This window comes from Micropterus dolomieu, linkage group LG19, assembly GCF_021292245.1.
Source record: "Micropterus dolomieu isolate WLL.071019.BEF.003 ecotype Adirondacks linkage group LG19, ASM2129224v1, whole genome shotgun sequence".
NCBI classification, from domain to species: domain Eukaryota; kingdom Metazoa; phylum Chordata; class Actinopteri; order Centrarchiformes; family Centrarchidae; genus Micropterus; species Micropterus dolomieu.
This window is the reverse complement of record NC_060168.1, coordinates 12,910,583-12,930,234: the sequence shown is the minus strand read 5'-3', so window position 1 is coordinate 12,930,234 and position 19,652 is coordinate 12,910,583. Positions and strand designations below refer to the sequence as shown.

General features: G+C 40.2%; 2 protein-coding genes and 1 pseudogene across 3 annotated transcripts; all 3 read left to right on the top strand.

Annotated features, from left to right (window-relative positions):
• Window positions 1–274: 274 nt before the first annotated feature.
• On the top strand, window positions 275–3,108 carry LOC123957521 (transforming growth factor beta activator LRRC32-like). 2 transcript variants are annotated; one of them, XM_046030376.1, is made up of 2 exons: window positions 275–403; window positions 560–3,108. In XM_046030376.1, the coding sequence occupies exons 1-2, from the start codon at window positions 314–316 to the stop codon at window positions 2,435–2,437; spliced, it is 1,968 nt and encodes a 655-aa protein (XP_045886332.1). In that variant the 5' UTR covers window positions 275–313; the 3' UTR covers window positions 2,438–3,108. The 2 variants fall into 2 exon arrangements, with proteins under 2 accessions (XP_045886332.1, XP_045886333.1); XM_046030377.1 differs by having other exon boundaries at window positions 303–403; window positions 566–3,108.
• Window positions 3,109–4,841: 1,733 nt separating this feature from the next.
• On the top strand, window positions 4,842–14,791 carry LOC123957522 (annotated as a pseudogene).
• Window positions 14,792–16,451: 1,660 nt separating this feature from the next.
• LOC123957696 (gap junction alpha-3 protein-like) lies at window positions 16,452–17,522 on the top strand. The gene has a single exon (XM_046030682.1). It carries the CDS (start codon window positions 16,452–16,454, stop codon window positions 17,520–17,522), a length of 1,071 nt encoding a protein of 356 aa, XP_045886638.1.
• Window positions 17,523–19,652: the final 2,130 nt, after the last annotated feature.

The following is a 19,652-nucleotide window of genomic DNA, read 5'->3' as shown; positions in this document are numbered from 1 at the left end:
ATGTATCTGTATAACTGGTAACATTAAACACATAAATGTGAAAACATTTGTTTAAAAACCTGCTTTTATTCAAATCAAAAGGTTGCTGGAAGTTTTCTTAAAAGAAAGTAATATATCAGTGGCCAAGCCATGTTGTCTAAATATAGTATCCACAATGTCTATCTGGTGCCCACAGCTGTCCCAACCCCCCATTTATTTATTTATTTATTTTTAATGAAGCATGGCTATAAGAGGGTGTGTGTGAGTGTGTATATGAGCTCTGATAACAGTCGTGGTACAGTTTCACAGCAGCGGAAGCAGCAGCAGAAGGAGAATGGTCAGACATATGTTCTCTCATCTCCTACTACTCTGGTCACTCAGCCATGACCTCCTTATAACTGGATTGACATATTATGAGCCAAAGGTAGGCTCAATTTGAATAACTTAAATGCTAATTGAAAAGTGTAATATGATTGCTTTTAGTTTTTTAGTCTTTTAACATGCACTTTTACTGGTTTTGCTAAGGTTGTTTGACTTTGGTTGTCACTTCAATTCTGATTAATGTTCCTTTCATTTCAAGGAGCAGTCCTGGAACAACCAGAATCTCTATTCTGTCCCTCTGGATTTGGATGTAAGGCTTCGAAGACTAGACCTGTCCAATAACTTCATCAGACAGTTGCACACACTTGCTTTGCCATACTTGGAGCAGCTGGACCTGAGCATCAACCAGCTGGATCTCATATCCGAAGGGGCTTTTGAAAACCTGGCTCGACTTGAAGAGTTGAATTTGTCCAGAAATGCGCTGAACAACAACCTTGGCAGTAACAGCAGAGCACTCCAATCCATCAGTAGGCTGAAGACTTTGGACGTATCAATGAACGGTTTGAGGGATGATGCTGTGGAACTGTACCTTCGAAACAAATCTTCTCTTGATCGACTTAAGATGACTGGTAACGCTTTAACAAGACTTTCACACAACTTATTCAAAGAGAGTAAAGGTTTGAGGGCCATTACTATTGATGACAATCTGATATCAGTAATAGAAGAGGGGACATTTGAACCATTAAGCCAATTGGAGATGCTAAACTTGGCCAAAAATAACCTTGCATATATCTGTGATTTTAAATTACATCAAGTCAAATATCTGAATCTCAGTAGAAATTCAGTCGAGTTCTTTGTTACTCGTGAGGATAACCAGTTGTACAGTCTTGAAATTCTTGATCTGAGTCACAACAAACTCCTTTATTTCCCAATTGTTCCAAAAATGAACAGTTTGAAGCATCTTTATTTGCAGAATAATATGGTGGGTGCCTTAAATTCAGAGGCTACAATGGTGTCTGAGGCCAACGCTCTTTATAATGAGATTATAAGTGAGAAAACAGTTAGAAAAAATAACCTACACTCAAACTGGAGGCTGATGCCACTGATTCATATTGACCTGAGCTATAACCACTTCAGGTCTTTCCCATTGGAGACTTTGAGCCTTCTCTCATCTTTAGAAACTCTGAATTTCAGTTACAACTGCCTGCAAAACATCACATTGAATATTAGAAATGATAATGAATCAGGATACCGTCGGCAGCTGTTCTTTCCCTCCTTAAAGTACCTTGACCTGCAAAGCAATGGACTTGCATATATTTCCCCGCTCTTTCTCAATGCACTTACACAAATAGAAACATTAAATCTACGAGACAATTCTGTGCAACCTTGTGCGTCTACGGACCATTTGCAAAGCTCTCAATCAACAGAGGAAATGAATCTCAACACATCCTGTGTTGTGTTTGGGCAGTTAAGGACTCTTAAACACCTCAGTCTTAAAGAAAACAACATCAAAATGCTTCACCCAAACTCGTTTCAAAAAACCTCTTTGATTTCCTTGAACCTTGCAAGAAATTCACACATGGTAATGCAAGTGGGGGCATTAGAAGGTGTGCAAAAGACTCTTCAGTCCTTGGTTGTCAGTGAAATAAACATGACCAGCTCTGATCTATCTTTACCCTGCATGCCAGCATTAACTCAGCTGAACATATCGAACAACCATCTAGATATAATGCCCAGCAGTTTGAGCTGCTCCCCTCTGAGAGAAATTGATATAAGAAATAATAATTTTGTGTCTTTAAACTATTCTTTGATTCTTGCTTTATCTGTACACCTCAATCTTATGTACATTAGTGGAAATTATTTTAACTGTTGTGACAGTAAGTGGCTGACAATCCTACAGGAGTTGAAAATAAACCTTACTGATCTCAGTGACACTGTATGTGTTACAGGCGATGGAAACATTATGATCACAGGCTATCTGAAAAAACCTTCAGTTTATTGTTTGTCTCATACAAAAGCACAGGAAATTCACTTTGGACAATTGATCATAATAGTTTTATTTGTAACTGTAATATTAACAGTACTCATCATATTCACCAGGAAGGTGTGTTGCACACAGGGATCATTTTTTGTGTGATATCTAAAATCTATTGTCATTTGGGTTTTTTTGAAGCATACTTCCCATGAGTTTCATTTTGCATGACCCATTTTACTATAAACAGATGTGGGGCTTAATGGCTGCTTTGTAAAAACTAATAGTTAATTAATGAATCAAATGCAGTAAAATCTACATCGTCTGACACATGATTCTGTTCTCATCTCCATTCAGGCTTTCTCTTATGACTCTCCTGCACGTTACTAGTCTGTAGGACATGCGTCACGTTCTGTGACCTGTGCAGCTGAAATGTTGTGATTGAAATTGGCTTCATCAACTCCCAAGCTGTTTGGTTACGCCAAATTCACTAATAAGGCGAAGATTTTTTTGCCCATCCTTCATTGTGAAATATTTGTTTGCGACTAAGTGTTTAACCTTGGCTCAAAGTTTTCTGACGTCTGTGAGACCTTACACAACATTCCCAGAATCTGGACTGAACTCCTGTAAAAGTTCAACACAATGCCAGTAAGAGACCTTGCTTATTTGACAGTATGTATATTCAAAGTCTATTTTAATATACGTCCCTATCTGTTTGTGTTTTGTAATATATGATTTATGTGGCTCTGACCCTGACAGACTGTTATCCAATACAGTGGTATATGTGGCAACAGTTATGCTGTATATAATAAACATCCTGTACTTAATAACCACAATATCTTGACAGTCTTCATTTTAGAAAACGTATCCCCCATTCCTAAACCTGCTAAATCAATCACTGAGGTGTGTGAATTTCTGTTTTCAGTTGAGCAACTTGAATTCCACCAAGTCATAAAATGTTAAAGGGCTACTATCACTCAGTATGAGGTTCATTCTCACTCAATAAATCTGACTGAATTTGGATCTCCTACTTTTCATAAAATCAGATTTCTCTATGTAGCACATAATCATTAAAATGATATTAAACTAACAACACATGAACAAACTTGATCCCACACTGCTGAGCCACAGATAATGCAGTGAGTTGTCAGCTGAAACATAAATAAAAGCTGTGTAGTGTAAAATGCATCTGCAGTGAAAAGAGTTCCTAATTCTAAAGATTTCATTACAATCCCAGCAAGAAGCTGAGAGCATACTAGGGAGAAACTGCTGTTGCAGGAGGATATCCTGTTGAGCAATCCTCTTTTTGTCATCTTATTGACACATCTTTCTTATTTAAACTGATGCAAAGTGCCATTTTGCAATTATAATGGCCATTACCATTTTGTCAACTGGGTAGAGCCAGGGCTGCGATGCCAGCATTAGTGTCAAAAGAGCCAGGGTGACGATCAATCTGGCTCTTGAGCAATATAACTGTAGGAAATGTCTTTGTTGCCCCACCCACAAGATTTAGGTACTAGATCAAGTAGCAGCTTGACAAGTTCAAGCAAAGAGCACTGAAAGAAAAGAACACTGTGTGGATAGTATTGGGTGTAAAACCATAGGAATGCAAGTAGCAAATTGTATTCATTCTTATACTTGGTGGTTAATGGTAGCTGGCATTTAGAGATTAGCAGCAGCTTGTTTGTTAGCAAGTATTAAAAGCTTGTATCACTGTCAGTCTCTCCATCTAGGATAACTATATTTCAAGTAAACCCCATCCTTGCAAGTGTCTTACATCAGTAATATTCAGTTCCTCAATTGTAGCACACTAACTGGAATTGCAGTTGATTTTAGAAATATCTTCGGGTACTCACTTCATACTTACCCTATTTATATCTACCCCTACAGTTTATTCTATGTATTACCTTTACACACGTTTTATTACTTTGCACTTACTGACGCAAAACTGCATTTTGTTGTCTCAGTACTTGTACTCTGTGCAATGACAATAAAGTTGAATCTAATCTAAATGCATTGTGACCCTCCTCCCAAAAAGTTCTTCTAATTTCTTCTTTGTCCTCGGTGCAAACAATTACAAATTCAGGACACATGCCACTTTTTGAATTATTGGATTGAACTCTATATGGGCAGATACTCAATATCAAAGGGCCAAGAGGTCAATCACAATCAGAATCCGCTTTATTGGCCAAGTAGGCCTAAAGTAGGTGTTCAGAGTGCAAAGTGTGATCAGGACATCCCTATTTCAACTGAGCTCTTTGACCTTCAAACAAGAAATGTAATACAGGCTACTGTATGTAAAAATAGTAATGTTATGGATTGAACAGAGTAATTCACCCAGTAACCATCTTCCTAATTACATTTCAACAGATCATATCACACCATCCATCACTGTAGGAAGCTTTTGATTGAATCTGGGATTCTGCTAGATTTCACTTAATAATTCAGTAGCATGAGCTGTGCCTATCCAGAGTTATAGGTTATTTCCTTGTGGTCTTAAATATTCATGGTTTCCTTCATATACACGATACAGCCCAGTTGTTAGTTATTGTTAGGACACAGTTCTAGCAGTTCAGCATCAGGAAGAGGCCACCTGTTAATAACCGTTGGTCAGTTTACTGACTTGGGCTATGGTGACAAATAAGCTAAAGAAAGAGCAGGACGCCCACTAAAATTAACGTTACGCCATTACTTTCCTTCAAATGAGATAACTGCTTCGGCTGCAAACACAAAGCAGAGTTTTCAACATGGCGGGCACTAGCTCCTCAGGTTGCTGTCGTTGGCTGAAGAAAGAGCAGGATACATTTCACTGACGACCGCGAACAAGAAGTCAGCAAAGACAAGAACAAGATGAAAAAGAAGAATTGCTGCACTTTAACCCTCCACAACCAGAAACCCTAAAGCTGTGAAAGAGTGCAGTCAAAACTGGTAACAGCTAAGGACTTCGTTGCAATATTAGCTGCATATAGCTAATTGGCAGGCTACCTAGCTAACGCTCCGGCAGCAGCTCTCCTCCCAGACGAACCATGACTCCTCATCAGCAAGTTGTCAACAGCCAGGCGCACCCCTCCGTAATCACCCAGAAAGTGCAGTTAACTTATAAACTCTTTTTGCTGGAAAGTGCCCGGAATACACTTGAACAAGAACTTCTTAACTTTACCAACAAGGTAAAGTTAACGCCATTTTAACATTCCCACATCCTAACATGTCAGTTTATCATTATCTGTAAATTAATTTAGCTTTTAGCTAGTAAGCACACAGGCCAGGTGGTCAAACCGTCTGCCACCCCTGCTAACATATATGATAATAGGTAATGAGGTGGCAAGGTAAGGTACCTTTTGAATTAAAAATTAAAATTGCATGTAATTGTTGCCAGAGCAGCAATCAATTAATATTTTCATTCTTGATTAATAATTAAATTTATCAACTAACTTGATGTTTCATCATGTGAAGTCACTCTGTAAGATGCGGAAAAATGGTTATCACAGTTTCCCATAGCCAAGATAATATATCAATCTGAAAAACCAAAGTTATTTAATATAGAATTTTAAAAACAAAAAAAAAAACTTTTATCACATTTATCACTCAGGCCTATGAAGGTGTTCAAGGTTTCTTGAATTCATCTTTTCCCACGAGTGTTTTCAAGGATCTTGCTCAGGCTTTGGATACGAAATGTCAAGCCATTGTCAAGCTCTCAGCTTCATTAAAGGACCTCACGGTTGGTAAGTCGAGCATTAATCATACAGTTTTAACTGCTAATGTGATATTGCAGTAATGCGTGTGTTAGTCAAATGTACCACAATTCTTGATATAATATCTGTCTTATCTATCACCAGCATTTTACGGGTGTGCAGTGTGTGATTTAGGAATTTTCAATGCAACTTAATTAAACAAAACAGTCTTTCTGTTTTTCTCATCCTTACAGAGCCAGAAGTTGGTGTCAAAAATGGAGTGAGAACAAACCAACTTCATCCACTCAAAGATAAAGGGATCCTAATGACAGATGTTCTCAAGTTTGGGCCCATGTTGCAGAACTCGCTCATGGCGAGCTCCATAGCCAAAGCAGTCCAGGTGCTTGGAGCCACACTGTCTCATCAGCAGTTGAAACATTTCCTCATCTCCCAGCCCGCAGCAATCCAGCAGGATGACATGATGTGCAGCAAGTCGTCCAGCTACAGCACCGTTGTGACCACGAGCTCGCCCTCTCACTTAAAAGCTGAAGAAAAAGAACATGGTGTTGTTTTTGAGGAGAAACGCCCGCCAGATGCTGTGACTCTTCCACCTGTTATTCAGAGTTCCACGAATAATGCAGAGAGGCCACCAATACTGCTACCTCCCATACAAGCTATACTCCCAGAGATCAGTAACCCTAAACCAATGAAAATAGCACCGCTAATAAGCTGGGGGTGTGAGGAAGATGTCCAGGTGCAACACCAAAAACAAACATCCTCTCAGCTGCTTCACTTCCTCAGAGCAAAAGCTAAAAACATGGGTGTACTAGAGGTCAGTGTCGTGGAGTGGAGGAAAAGTAAGGACACTTCAAGTTTGCCACAGTTCATGTCACCTGCCATCAAAACACAAAGCTACCAATTCAGACATGTTGTGACAGATGATCTGATTGATGTGTTAGCTCCAAAAATGTTGAGTGCAGACATTGAAAACCAAGCCCCAGTCTTCAGGGTGAAAAGAGTAGAATCAGGTGGCTCTTTGACCTACACTTGTGTGATTGCAACAAAGACTGAATTGTGGGATTTTGGAGACGTCTTCACAAAGGAGGGACAGGGGGACTCCGAAGACAGCTCCTTGGAAAATAACAGCAGCAATATAACCGCTTGTGAGAAGAATTCCTGTGTAAACATCCAGTGGGAAACCCAAACTCTCCAATGCACAGAACCTGTACATGAGAGCAGTTCTGCTGGTGCAAAAACACCAGCGATCAAAAGTATTACCATTCCTGAGTTTCAGATCCGGAAGTTTGAAGAGGCTGAAGTTGTGGTGTCTCATATTGTCACCCCAAGCAACTTCTACGTCCAGCACACAGACTCCATCATGAAGCTGCAGGCCCTTGTCACAGAGTAAGTCGTTTAGCATGGATTCTAAACTCCTTCTGCTGTTCCTCAGCTTTTCCTATCCCGCACTGATTCCCTGATCACATTAACAGAACTTAGAGAGCCACTTATCCTTTTTGTTCATTACTGCTTTCTTTGTAGATTTTTTTTTTCCTTTTTTTTAATAATCCACATGTTTCTGGTTGTCATTATTTTTTTCTCATTTGCAGCAGCTGGAAAGCCAGTAGTTCATATGCCGAGCAGAACTGCATTCCAGACATTGGAACCCAAGTAATGGGTTGGTTCCCTAAGCAAGAACAATGGTGCAGGGCTCAGGTGACGAAGATATGTGGAGTTAGTGGAGGTGGGTCCGGTTTAATGTATTGGAATGGTTTTGCAAATACATACCTCTAGATGGTAGCAGTGTGCCTTTGCCTGCCTGTTGCCACTTGGGAATTCCTTACATGCCTTTTTAGCTTAACCTTAGCCGTGGCCTCTGTCTTTTGGGCGGCAGATAATAATGCCATTGACGGTGCTGGGAGGGAAACGTCCATCAAGGTGGAGATGAAGAGGCTGGACTACGGTGACACTGCCTGCCTGTCACTGTGGAACACCAAGGAGCTGACCCCAGAAATGGCCACCCTACCACTTCAGGCGATACAGGTCTCACTGGCAAATGTGAGTGGTTCCCTTCTGACAATGCTGACTTCATACTTTTTGCACATGTATGTAACGTACCACACAAAGCTCTCACTGAAGAGCACGTCAGGATTTTCACCGACAGACGTGCAGATTATCCCTCTCAGGATTTGCATACATGGAAATGGTTAACATACTGTGCTCCGCTGTGAGAGAGCAGACTCAGTTACAGTATTGGCTTTTGTCCACATGATTAGTCACAGTCTTATCTTTTGCTCAGTGATAAAGGAAATGAATTATCTCAGTTCATGGTATTTTTTGTCTGTTTCCTCCCCCCTAGGTGACCCCAGTGAATGGGAATGATTGGACTGAGGAGGCAGTAGACTGGTTCCAAGCAATGGTGCACAACAGGACTCTCTATGCCAGACTTTACCCACAGGGGCCCAAAGTCGAGCTGTTCTTGGAAAAGGGAAAGCTCGGAGCTATGAGGTATTTAATTATAATTCACAGTCAGTTAATTGTGAATTTAGAATTCACTGAATTGTAAAAAGCTGATAAAGTCACTGAGATTTATTGACACATCTATGGTTGTTTCTGCCAACAAGTGTTCCCTTTTGTTTTATTTTACCAGCTGTTATTGCACAAATGATTTATTTTGATGAATGAAGATGTAGTTTAGTGTCTTAATATATGCTCATGTTGACCTTTATAATCTGTATTTACTGGACAGTTTCAAGGCCAGTATGTGTACTCTGGTGTTATCTACATTTCAGGAGGGGTGCATCACTGTCTTTGAGACTGGCCCAGAACGGACATGCAAAACATAACAAACTGAAGAATTTCGGTGTCATAAAAAGAGGTAAGCTGAGTTGCACTTTGGAAATAGTTTACCCCAAATTGTGCATCTACAGTAGGTGGCAGTATAGCCTGTAAATGATCACAGCAGCACTCACTCAAGCACAAAATCTTGTTGGTGTTTTCTTTTGCTTTTTAGGTGCTGTTCAACTTAAAATGAGGAAACATGACTCTGAGTGGGAGAAATACCTCATCTCGTGCTATACTCAAAGCCAGAAGTAATTCAGAAAGCAGGGAATGTGTGTAGTTATGTTAAGTTAAAAACACAAATGGCAGCCCTGTCATGTAGCAGCCACATCTGAGCATTGAGACATGTATTGGTTCTTAAATGATCCGGTTTTGAATGACCATCTGTGTAGTTAGTTAACATACAGTGGGCGTAAAGTAAAGGTTACACATTGACAAACTGCTGTAATTGGCACTTTTCAGTACAAGGATAAATTGAGAATTTTTACATAAATAAAATATAAATACAGATGAATGTTTTGAAGTAGTACCCATTTAGTTGCATGTATCAGCTTCCTTGTGTATTTTATGCTTTAGGTGCACTTCACAAGCTATTTCTAGTGATTGTGAGTGTAAAGTTCATAGTGGAAATTTCTGTTTTGGTCTTTCTTTAACATAAATTACTCTTTTAGAGTCTTAACACATCGTGCCTATTATCTTTAAAGCAGTGCTAGAAAAATGGGGAAACGAGAATAATTTTTATGTGATGTGTGGGGACACGAATACCTAATTATGGTGCATGTTTTGTTGTTTTATTTGCTTATAAAGACACTGTTTTGTGTGTCTGCATTCTGTACATTTTCTTAAGACAGGAAGTGTGTTTCAAGTTCTGGTTATTCGAGTCACTAGATGGTGCCAGTTCAGTGTAATTACCTGCCCTCTATTAAGTGATACTTGATTTATCTGTATGCCACACACTGTAGGTTCATGTTATTTCATTTTTTATGTTTCACTTTACTTTGATAATATTTATTATTAGAGCCATGTTGCCTTAGTTAATATTGAGTTCTTATAAAATGGCAGATTTGTTATTTTGGATGTACAGTCTTTCTCTCTCTCTCTATCTCTCTCTCTCTGTATATATTATATATCTCTCTATATATCTCTATCTATCTATCTAAAAAATCTGCTTCCATAATAAAACTGTATCTACAGTTGTATGTCCCTGTATTGTAGAGTAGTGCATCTTCTGAGAGAATTTAAATGAGGTTTAGTTCATTCAAAGAATTGCCAGGCCACCCAAACCCTCCTACTACATTTGTCATAAGTGACGCAGAAATGCTCATGGCACAGTGAACTGCTGTAGGTCATCTGATAGTACGTGACAAATGACTACATTGTGTTTTCACTTGCATTCAGTTTGTTGTTACTGTAAATTGTCATTTCTACTGTTATAGGGAGGAGTTTGACCTGAACAAACTCAGATTGATAATGGTAAAAGACCCAGATCCTTATCATTTCAAAACAGGATGATAAGGAGAGCATGTGGGTTGAATTTGTGTCCAAAATTTATTCTAAAGTAATTATTAGTCTTTATTCTAAAGTAATTATAGTTTAGGCCAAGAGAGTTCCCTTGTTTTAATTATTAAAACTTCACAAAAAATGAATGTCATGTTCATTCATCACAACATATGCCTAATTTACAGTATTGTAGTATTTACATTGGTGACGTGGATATGTTACAAAAAATGACTGGTCTTAATTAAAACTTGTGTATACAATAAAGATTATATTAGTGTTTGCAAATGTGGTGGAGACTCTGCTGTCAATGGCAGTGGCTCAGGTCAAAAGCTTCCCTCACTTCCCTGCCCTGCCAAGCACGGCCTTTTGTGTCCACACAGATTCCTTCTTTTGCCCGGGGTAGGCGGAAATCGAGGCATTTGATCTGAATTCTAAAGAGTCTTGTTGCAGCCCAATAAAGGCCGCCATTGTATGTAAATAGTTTATATAAGAGCATATGACTGCTACGGTGCAGGGCAGTGGCTAGTGGCGGAGAAATGATTAGCATTTTTCAAGCGCACGGTGTTCTCAATCCAGCCTCTTGGCTTGCTAAAAAGCATAATATTTTAATTCATTTCTTCCCGCTTTGTACACATTTTTGTGTACCAACACAGCTGAAGGTAAAATACAAGTCTGTCATTTAAGTCTGTTTTATACTAACAGTGTGGAATGAGGTCACGGTTATTGTGAGTGATGGCTGACAAACCCCATTGCCATGATGATGTTTTAAATGATCCTTTACAGTGTTAATATTTGAATGAATCTGCTTTTAAAGAGTGTTTGTTAGGCAAATCTGGTCAAGTCTTTCTGTAGCCTTTCTGACAAACAATGGAGGTCTCTCACTTTTCTTAAAAAAAATATCATAATGAGTGGATGTCTTGCTGGTTCCTTGGAGAAATGTGCTGGCAGTCTGTCAGTCTGTCTGCAACTGGGCTGTAGGTCAGTTTGGGAGTACAGTATTAATACAGGGTGAGCAAATCACGTGCCACTGCAAATGTTTCACAATTGGCTTCGTGCTGTTGCGTCTTATGACGGTGCACGGTGGTAGGCCGTGCTTTTATACGGCCAACTTGCGACTTGGCATTTCTTTTCTGTGGTTTCTCACTCTGCCAAATTCAGCTTGATGCTCACGCCACACCACAAGATGGTCATCTTTGGACCTTACGCCGCTTGCACTGCTGGCTGACCCTGGTAAAGTTAGACTTTTACTAAATTACTAATTTGTTGTAGAAGACAACAATAACTGTGAGGTATTTAAAGTGATATATTGCTACAAATTTGACTTTTGTTCATATGAAGGGCTAATTGGGTTTTACTATTCCTGAGAGGCATTTTAATGAATTTTGATTAAATCCCCTTAATGTATATTGTAATACATTAATAATATGGTTCTAACAGTTGACCTCCAGCTAGATATATCGCTTAGCCTACATCCATATAGCCTTGACTGAAAATGTAACCTTTTATTTTTTGCAGACCTGGAGTCGAAAATGAACTGGGGGGCCTTTTATGCCGTGATCAGCGGCGTAAACAGGCACTCTACTGGCATCGGACGCGTCTGGCTATCCGTCATCTTCATCTTCCGTATCCTGGTCCTGGTGGTTGCTGCTGAGAGTGTTTGGGGAGATGAGAAGTCCAGCTTCATCTGTAACACCCAGCAGCCCGGCTGCAACAGCGTCTGTTACGACCAGTTCTTCCCCATCTCGCACATCCGCCTGTGGGCGCTCCAGCTCATCCTGGTCTCCACCCCCGCCCTGCTGGTGGCCATGCATGTGGCTCACCGGCGCCACATCGACAAGAAGATCCTGAAGAGGACGGGTCGCTGTAGCCCCAAGGAGCTGGAACACATCAAGAACCAGAAGTTTCAGATCACCGGAGCTCTGTGGTGGACATACATGATCAGTATCCTCTTCAGAATCATCTTCGAGGTGGCTTTTCTCTACATCTTCTACTTGATCTATCCTGACTTTAAGATGGTGCGTTTGGTCAAGTGTGACTCGTACCCATGCCCTAACACAGTGGACTGTTTTGTGTCCAGACCGACAGAAAAGACCATTTTCACTGTGTTCATGCTGACAGTGTCCGGGGTGTGTGTGCTGCTTAACCTGGCTGAGGTCATATACCTCATAGGCAGGGCCTGCAAACGGTGCTTAAGAGGCTCTGAGGACGAGTCCAAAGGAGCTTGGATAAGTCAAAGATTGTCTTCTTATAGGCAAAATGAAATCAATCAGCTGATAGCAGATCATTCTCTCAAGTCTAAGTTCACTGTGACCAAAAAGAGCCCAACTGAGAAGGATGAACGGTGTTCTGCTTTCTGAGACTCTGCCTGTCCTGTTTCCTTTAAACTAACAACAGTAATCACACACATCCATGGATCACCTTGCTATGCATTAATGTCAAATATACTGTATATTTGATCATGTCAGCATTGCACATTTAGACTTTAGTATAGCGCCTTTCTAGTCTTTTCGACCACTCAAAGCGCTTTTACACTACATTTGCATTCACCAGTCACACTCACTCATACACTGGCGGAATAGCCGCCAGGGGCCCGGGGTTCAGGGGCCCAAGGACACTTCGACACGCAACCAGGGGGACCCAGGGATTGAACCACCGACCTTCCGATTAACGGCCAACCCGCTCTATCTCCTGAGCCACAGCCCCCCGATGTATGTATCATTCAGTCAATCGCTTATTGATTCAGCTGTTTTTTCTTTATCAGTATTACTGACACAAGTGTTACCCGCTGTCGGAACTTATCTAAACTATTTGGAGCCAGTAGTGAAGGTTAAAGAACCTTCCCAGTTATCTCACATGTTTTAGCCCATTTACTACAAATCAGTTGACGCTGGTGTCAATAATTTGCCATTTTCATATGAATACAGTACGAGAAGCAGCTTGCCATGGTGCAAAGTTTCTTGTGCTACTGAAGCACCAAACCATCATTCATTTTTGTCATACTTTGTGCCTTGTCGTTTGATAATGCAGTTCAAGTTTTGCATTTGTTCAATGCTGAAGGTGTGGCAGGTTGGTGTTAGAAACCATCAATAATTTACAAGGTAAATCATGCCCATCAAACATTCATTTGAAAAACATAACATGAATATTTACAATTTCACATTATGAAGGTTGCTGTTTGGGGAAACTCAATTCTTGGTCGTCAGTTTCTCACCAGCACATAAAAGCACCAATCAACTGCTTTACCACACAACAATAAAATAGCCTTGACGCAAAACAGGATGGTTCACTTAACAATGTAACCCGAAGTCTTAACATGTCGAATTTCATACCATTCTTCAATTAAAGGGAATGGGCAGCTGTCGATGGCACGATAACATTACAAACTTAAAAAAATAATAATTTAAAATTGAAATATGCTATATAATATATAAGTATACATGGTTTCTGGTAAATCGGCTGGTAAAGTTTTAAGAAGCAAAGGTTACTGTAGAGATTAATATGCCCGAATAGAAAGTGAAATTTTTATTTACATCAAAAATATTGTTTATATACCATATTTAATTCCAGTCAGAGTCAAAGGTAATGGAGGTAATCAAGGAAAGGTTCATTTATGTGAGTAAATGTCAATAACAGCCCTTTAAGCAACAGTATGTGTAGATTTTATTAGACTTAATTATTTGATTTTGTGTAACTTTGCGCAGACAGCTATAACTGAGCTTACTGCTATGGAAATATTATACCGGTGCTAGAAAACCAAAGAAAATTTTAAAATACTGTCCAGATATGGACATCTGCCATTGAATATTATTGTTCCACATGTAAAAAATACAGTTCATTTGAAAACACTTTTTCACAAACATATCTTTACTACTGTAAACTACTATTAATAATATGATACCTGGACAGAGTAGTCAGAATGGTGCACAGACTAAACGTGTTTACTGTGATATTTCAATAGAGCTTCATTCTGGAATCTTTCTTACTAGTGAAGATGCTAAGTGATTTTCAACTGATGAAAAGCCCAAATTACAAGAATTCATTCATTCTTAATCCCTCTTCACCTCTCTGCTGGGTCACTTCTAGAATATTACAAATCCCAGTACTGTTCAATTGTGAATGATGCCTACTTACTTCACTGAAGCTTCTGTTTGAGGTGATATACTATTTTGTTTCAGAAAAATGTTTGAGGTTGACCTACTTTTTAACCTTTAAGACCCATCACTGCCTGACAGTTGCACGTGCTTCCTTTAATATTATCCTGCATGCTATATTATTCAGTGTCTCTTTGGTCCTGAAAATGTAACGTCCCATACGCTGGTATCTGTTTATACAACTGTTCTAAAGTTATTCATATTGTAGTGCACACAAAAAACCCTGATGTTGACATTTCTACCTAAATGTACATGTATCAGTTTTCATCCGGGTAAACAATCCAGTTAATATATAATATGGGTTGAAATGTAATGTGTACATTATGTAACATAAAGAAATAAACTGCCTGATAATATGACGTTTATTTGGAGTTATTTTTGCAAGTATACAACTTGGTGTACCAAATGTTTCAAATGACTAAGGGCAGGAACCTTATATAAACAATGTTTTCCATTTTAATACTTAAAATTTGGGGCTTATTTCATTACTGATATGTTGAGACTGAACTTTACCACTGACTTTCCTCCTTCTTGTCACTCTGATTTGTAACTTGAGGATGCAAATGGCTACTCATCTCCAAATCATGCCCCCCATGATAGGAGAGACCCTCGTGCTATATTTAGACCCCAGAAGCACTTGTGGCCAGACAGACTTAGCAGACCACAGCATTGGCCAGCTGCCGTGTCACTCACTGTAACAATCGAGTAGAGGGGCTTTACTAGTTTACATTAGAGAGTGTAACCTGTGCCAAATTTAACTGTGGGGAGGGATGGGGGGTCTGAGGGAGGGCTGGCCGGACATGGTTGAGAGTGCAGGTTACGTGTGTGTTGTGGTCACTGGAAGACCCCGGGCCCTGGATCCTGATTCCTGCCCAAGCTGTATTTGAAAACAGGAGACGGAGTCGGTGAGTTTGTCGGTGTGGAACAGAGGTTGTGACTAGCAGAAGTCCGCTTTTCCTGTCCATTCAAGGGCATTGCTGGGAGCCCGAAGATCAGCTTTGCACTGAGGCCTGTCAGCAAAGCAATCGGCCTCATGGACCCTCGAAGTGGTGCAGGACTTCACCGCAGGGGATGTATAAGCTGACAAGGTCGGTTTATCCAGTAAATGTGACTTCTGTGTGATTATTTAAACCTCTTGTGGATTAAAGTACTTTCAGGAGTTAGAGGTAGAAAACTTACTTGGGGTACATGTTGTGGCCAAAGGCTGTCTTTTGTTTACTGTCCTGTTAGGTGCTGCACTCCACAGAGAACCCCTTTTTTTTATTTCTTCTATTATTGTTAATGCACCATTTTATCTTTTGTCATGGGGATTAAATAGTCTAAGGGGTTTAATATTGAAAGCTTACATTTGTTTAAACCCCAGTTTACAGTTGTTGCGACACTACATACTGTCAATTTGTTGGTGGTGGCTCCCTAAACAACATTTCACCTGCCACATTTCAGCAGTTCTCACAGTAGCATACCCTGAATTTGCTGCCCTGCACAGTACATCCATCAGAAGTAGAATATATTTTTAACATAATGTGTTACAGGAACTGACAGTACCGACATTACTCAGCTGTTTCGAACTCGCACTTCCACCATATCTGCCCGGTGTTTGATTTCACCTCTTGTGGATCGTGTTGCAGTGGCATGGGCCATGAAGGCCACGAACCGCAGAATCGTGACTGGAACCTGCCTTCCCGTCTGTCCACACTTACCAAATATATACCCTCTTAAAGTATATATAATCCTGTCTGTGTCCATGTGAATAAGTCCCCAAGTTGTACTCTTGGTTAGTAGCTTGGCTTTCTGGGGACTCATTTGGTTTGAGCTCTGCTGAACATGGTAAGAGATTTTTTAGAGAATTCGTAGTCATCTGGAACACTGAAGCTCACTTTGACCTCCAGATTGGTTTTATTTTAGTAATTTTGTGTATTTGCGTTGGAGACAAATCTATGCATGAGTCTCAAATGAAAGTGAGATACTGTGGTTTGATTGTTTTTGTACCTCCAGCCCCAGATCTGAGCTCACACAGCCATGGGTGACTGGAACCTGCTGGGAAAGCTTCTAGAAAAAGCCCAGGAGCACTCCACTGTGGTGGGTAAGGTGTGGCTCACCGTCCTGTTCATCTTCCGCATCCTGATCCTGAGTGCTGCAGCAGAGAAGGTGTGGGGCGACGAGCAGTCAGGCTTCACCTGCGACACCAAGCAGCCCGGTTGCGAGAATGTGTGCTATGACGTCACCTTCCCTATCTCCCACGTCCGCTTTTGGGTGCTGCAGATCATCTTTGTGTCCACGCCTACATTGATCTACCTGGGACACATCCTCCATCTGGTGCGGATGGAGGAGAAGCACGACGACAAGGAGAGGGAACATGCACATCACTCAGACAAGCAGGCTCTTATTGTGGATGCTAAGCACAAAAAGGCCCTGGTGAGGGACAGTAGGGGCCGAGTGCACCTGCAGGGGGAGCTTTTGCGCACATATGTCCTTAATGTGGTCTTTAAAACCTTTTTTGAGGTGGGCTTCATTGTGGCTCAGTACTTCTTGTATGGCTTTCAACTTAAACCCATGTACACATGTGACAGACCACCCTGCCCCAACGTGGTAAACTGCTACATATCCCGTCCCACAGAGAAAACCATCTTTATTATCTTCATGCTGGGAGTAGCCAGCGTGTCTCTGTTCCTAAACCTCATAGAGCTCTACCACCTGGGCTTCACCAAGTGCCGTCAGGGCCTCACCTTCAGGAGAGGTAGACAGTCCCCTGAAAACATCCCTAAGGAGCCCAGCGAGATACCTTTTGCGCCGAGTTATGCCGACTACTTCCACCAAGTGCAGCCGGCCTACCCGCCCGCACCCAGCTACAACCTCACCCCTCTGTCCGAAGGCACAGAGTCGACCTTCCACCCCTACCACAGCAAGGCGGCCTACAAACAGAATAAGGACAACTTGGCGGTGGAAAGGAGCAGCAGCAAGCCAGAGGAATGTGACCTGAAAGGAAAGAAGGGAGCAGGATCAGCCCCTGGGTCACCTACGCAGGCCAGGCCCGGCCGCAGTGCCAAACACAGCAGCAACAAGACTAGAATAGACGATCTGAAGATATGAGGAGGTTTATGTTTCTTCTTAAATTGCGGTGAGGGGATCGTATTTGATTTGGAAGCATTCATACATGCTGAACTGACTCCCCTTTTTAAGATGGCACAGGTTTGACTCATTCCAACTTAAAAGGGAGTTACATTTATAGGGAACACAGTGAAGCTGCAGTTGTATAATATATAAAGACTGGTTCAATAATCACAAACAAACTAATGAACTTAGACCTCTTCGAGTAAATTCACTAAGAAGTGCCCCATAGCATTTCTTTTTCTTTTCAGTTTTGGCAACACCATATTATCAGTCAATGTTGTTTAGTAATGTTTGTTTTTTAATGGTTTTGTGTATGGTATGAATCTTTCCACTATTCACCATGATCACTGAGGGTCTAACAAGTACTGTCTGCTCAGGTTTTACATTCAGTTTATTTCTTTTTTTTTATGTGTGATGAATGTGAATGAAGCCAAAAATGCAACTCTTTGGGAACAACATCCAGGGCACATTCTTATTCAACGCTGGCCTGATCTCATTTTAAAAAATCAGATGGGGAGAATAGTTAAATTTAACTTCCTTAAACAGTTTTGAGGTCACCATCTAGCATAGTTCACTTGCTTAGACTTGAAGTGAAAAGTTGTGCAATAACTGACAACAACACATTGGACACTGGGAATACTGTACGTAATTCCAGGACGCGCCTCAAAAGAAATTGCACTGGTCTCAGGAGTTCCCACATTTGTACTCTCTCTTTATTGTGACAGCCAGCCAGTACATAATTATAAGCACATTGTCTTGTTTATCCTTGTTTATATCTCTGTTTGTGTCATTTGTTTTCTGTAAAGCACTTGGTGACAACCATATTTGTAAAACCGCTTGAAATAAATCTGTCTTAAATTTGCAAAGTTAGCAGTGCATTTGTGATCTCAAGTCTTTATCAGGAGAAAAAGGGGGACCATTTCACTGGAACACATGTTGCAACTGTTTTTTCATATTCATGAAACAAATAAATCAAGATCAGTTCAGGAGTGGAAACAATAATATTGGTAATGTTTCTCCAATATATAATGTATTATATGGAATGGAATCTTTTTTTTTTAAAACACTGAATCTCAGAAATCAGAATCCGTAGTATGAGTTATTAGTATATACAATATTTCAACCTGTTGAGCGTGAAAAACATCTTACACTCACGTGGGCCAGGAAAGCACAGCACTCAGGCACCCCTGGTATGAAAACCTTGAAATGAATGATATAGCATGTTCATGACAAGGAAGCGCTAACATATATTTGGACTGGTACGTTCATTATTTTCTGTCAATGACGTGTCAAGGGGACGAACAAATAGATGTTTTTTTTTTTTTTTTTACTTGAGTACAATTTCTGACAAAAGAATTGACTCAACTGTTGTTTCTCGATGCGTTGAGATGTGATTGAGTGTAGTCTGGGCATACTATTCTTAACTTTAGTGTGTTGTGGTGCCAGAAACAATGATTCAGATCTCCCAGACAAAACAGTCAGGAGCGTTTTTTGTGATGTACGGCTCCATAAATCACTAAGTAAACCAGAATAGTATCTGATTCTACAAAATGTCCCATCTACTTTTACAAATGAAAATAAATCATGAAGGTCATTTAAAGTTGTTTTAAGACATGCATCATCTTAAAACATAATAAAGTTATCATCTTTGAGAAAAGGGTTTTACGTGTTTTTGAGATGTTGATCGGTGAGTTATGAGTAAAGATGGATATCCTGCACTTGAAATCCTTTTAGTGTAAGGCCAACATTTCAAATTGGGGTTTGCACCAGAGTGCCAGAACATTATAGAAGACATACAGTGTAGCACATTTTTGGAGTTATAGGACACATTTCAATAAATCAAATAAAGCTACAAAAGTTGAATCTATTATATGAGCATAACTATCAGATTATTTTACCATACAGAGCAGTGTAATCTAAAGATATCTAGTTTGACCGAAACTGCCATGACTTTGATCAATGATGGCTTTGGAATTTTGTAGGTCTGCAAGTAAAAGCATGCACTCTAAATGATTATACAAAAATTGTGATTTCACTACAGTTCATCAAGGGACTGTACAAAAATGAATTTGGTGGCGAGATGTTGCTGAACATTATGTTTAACTTTGT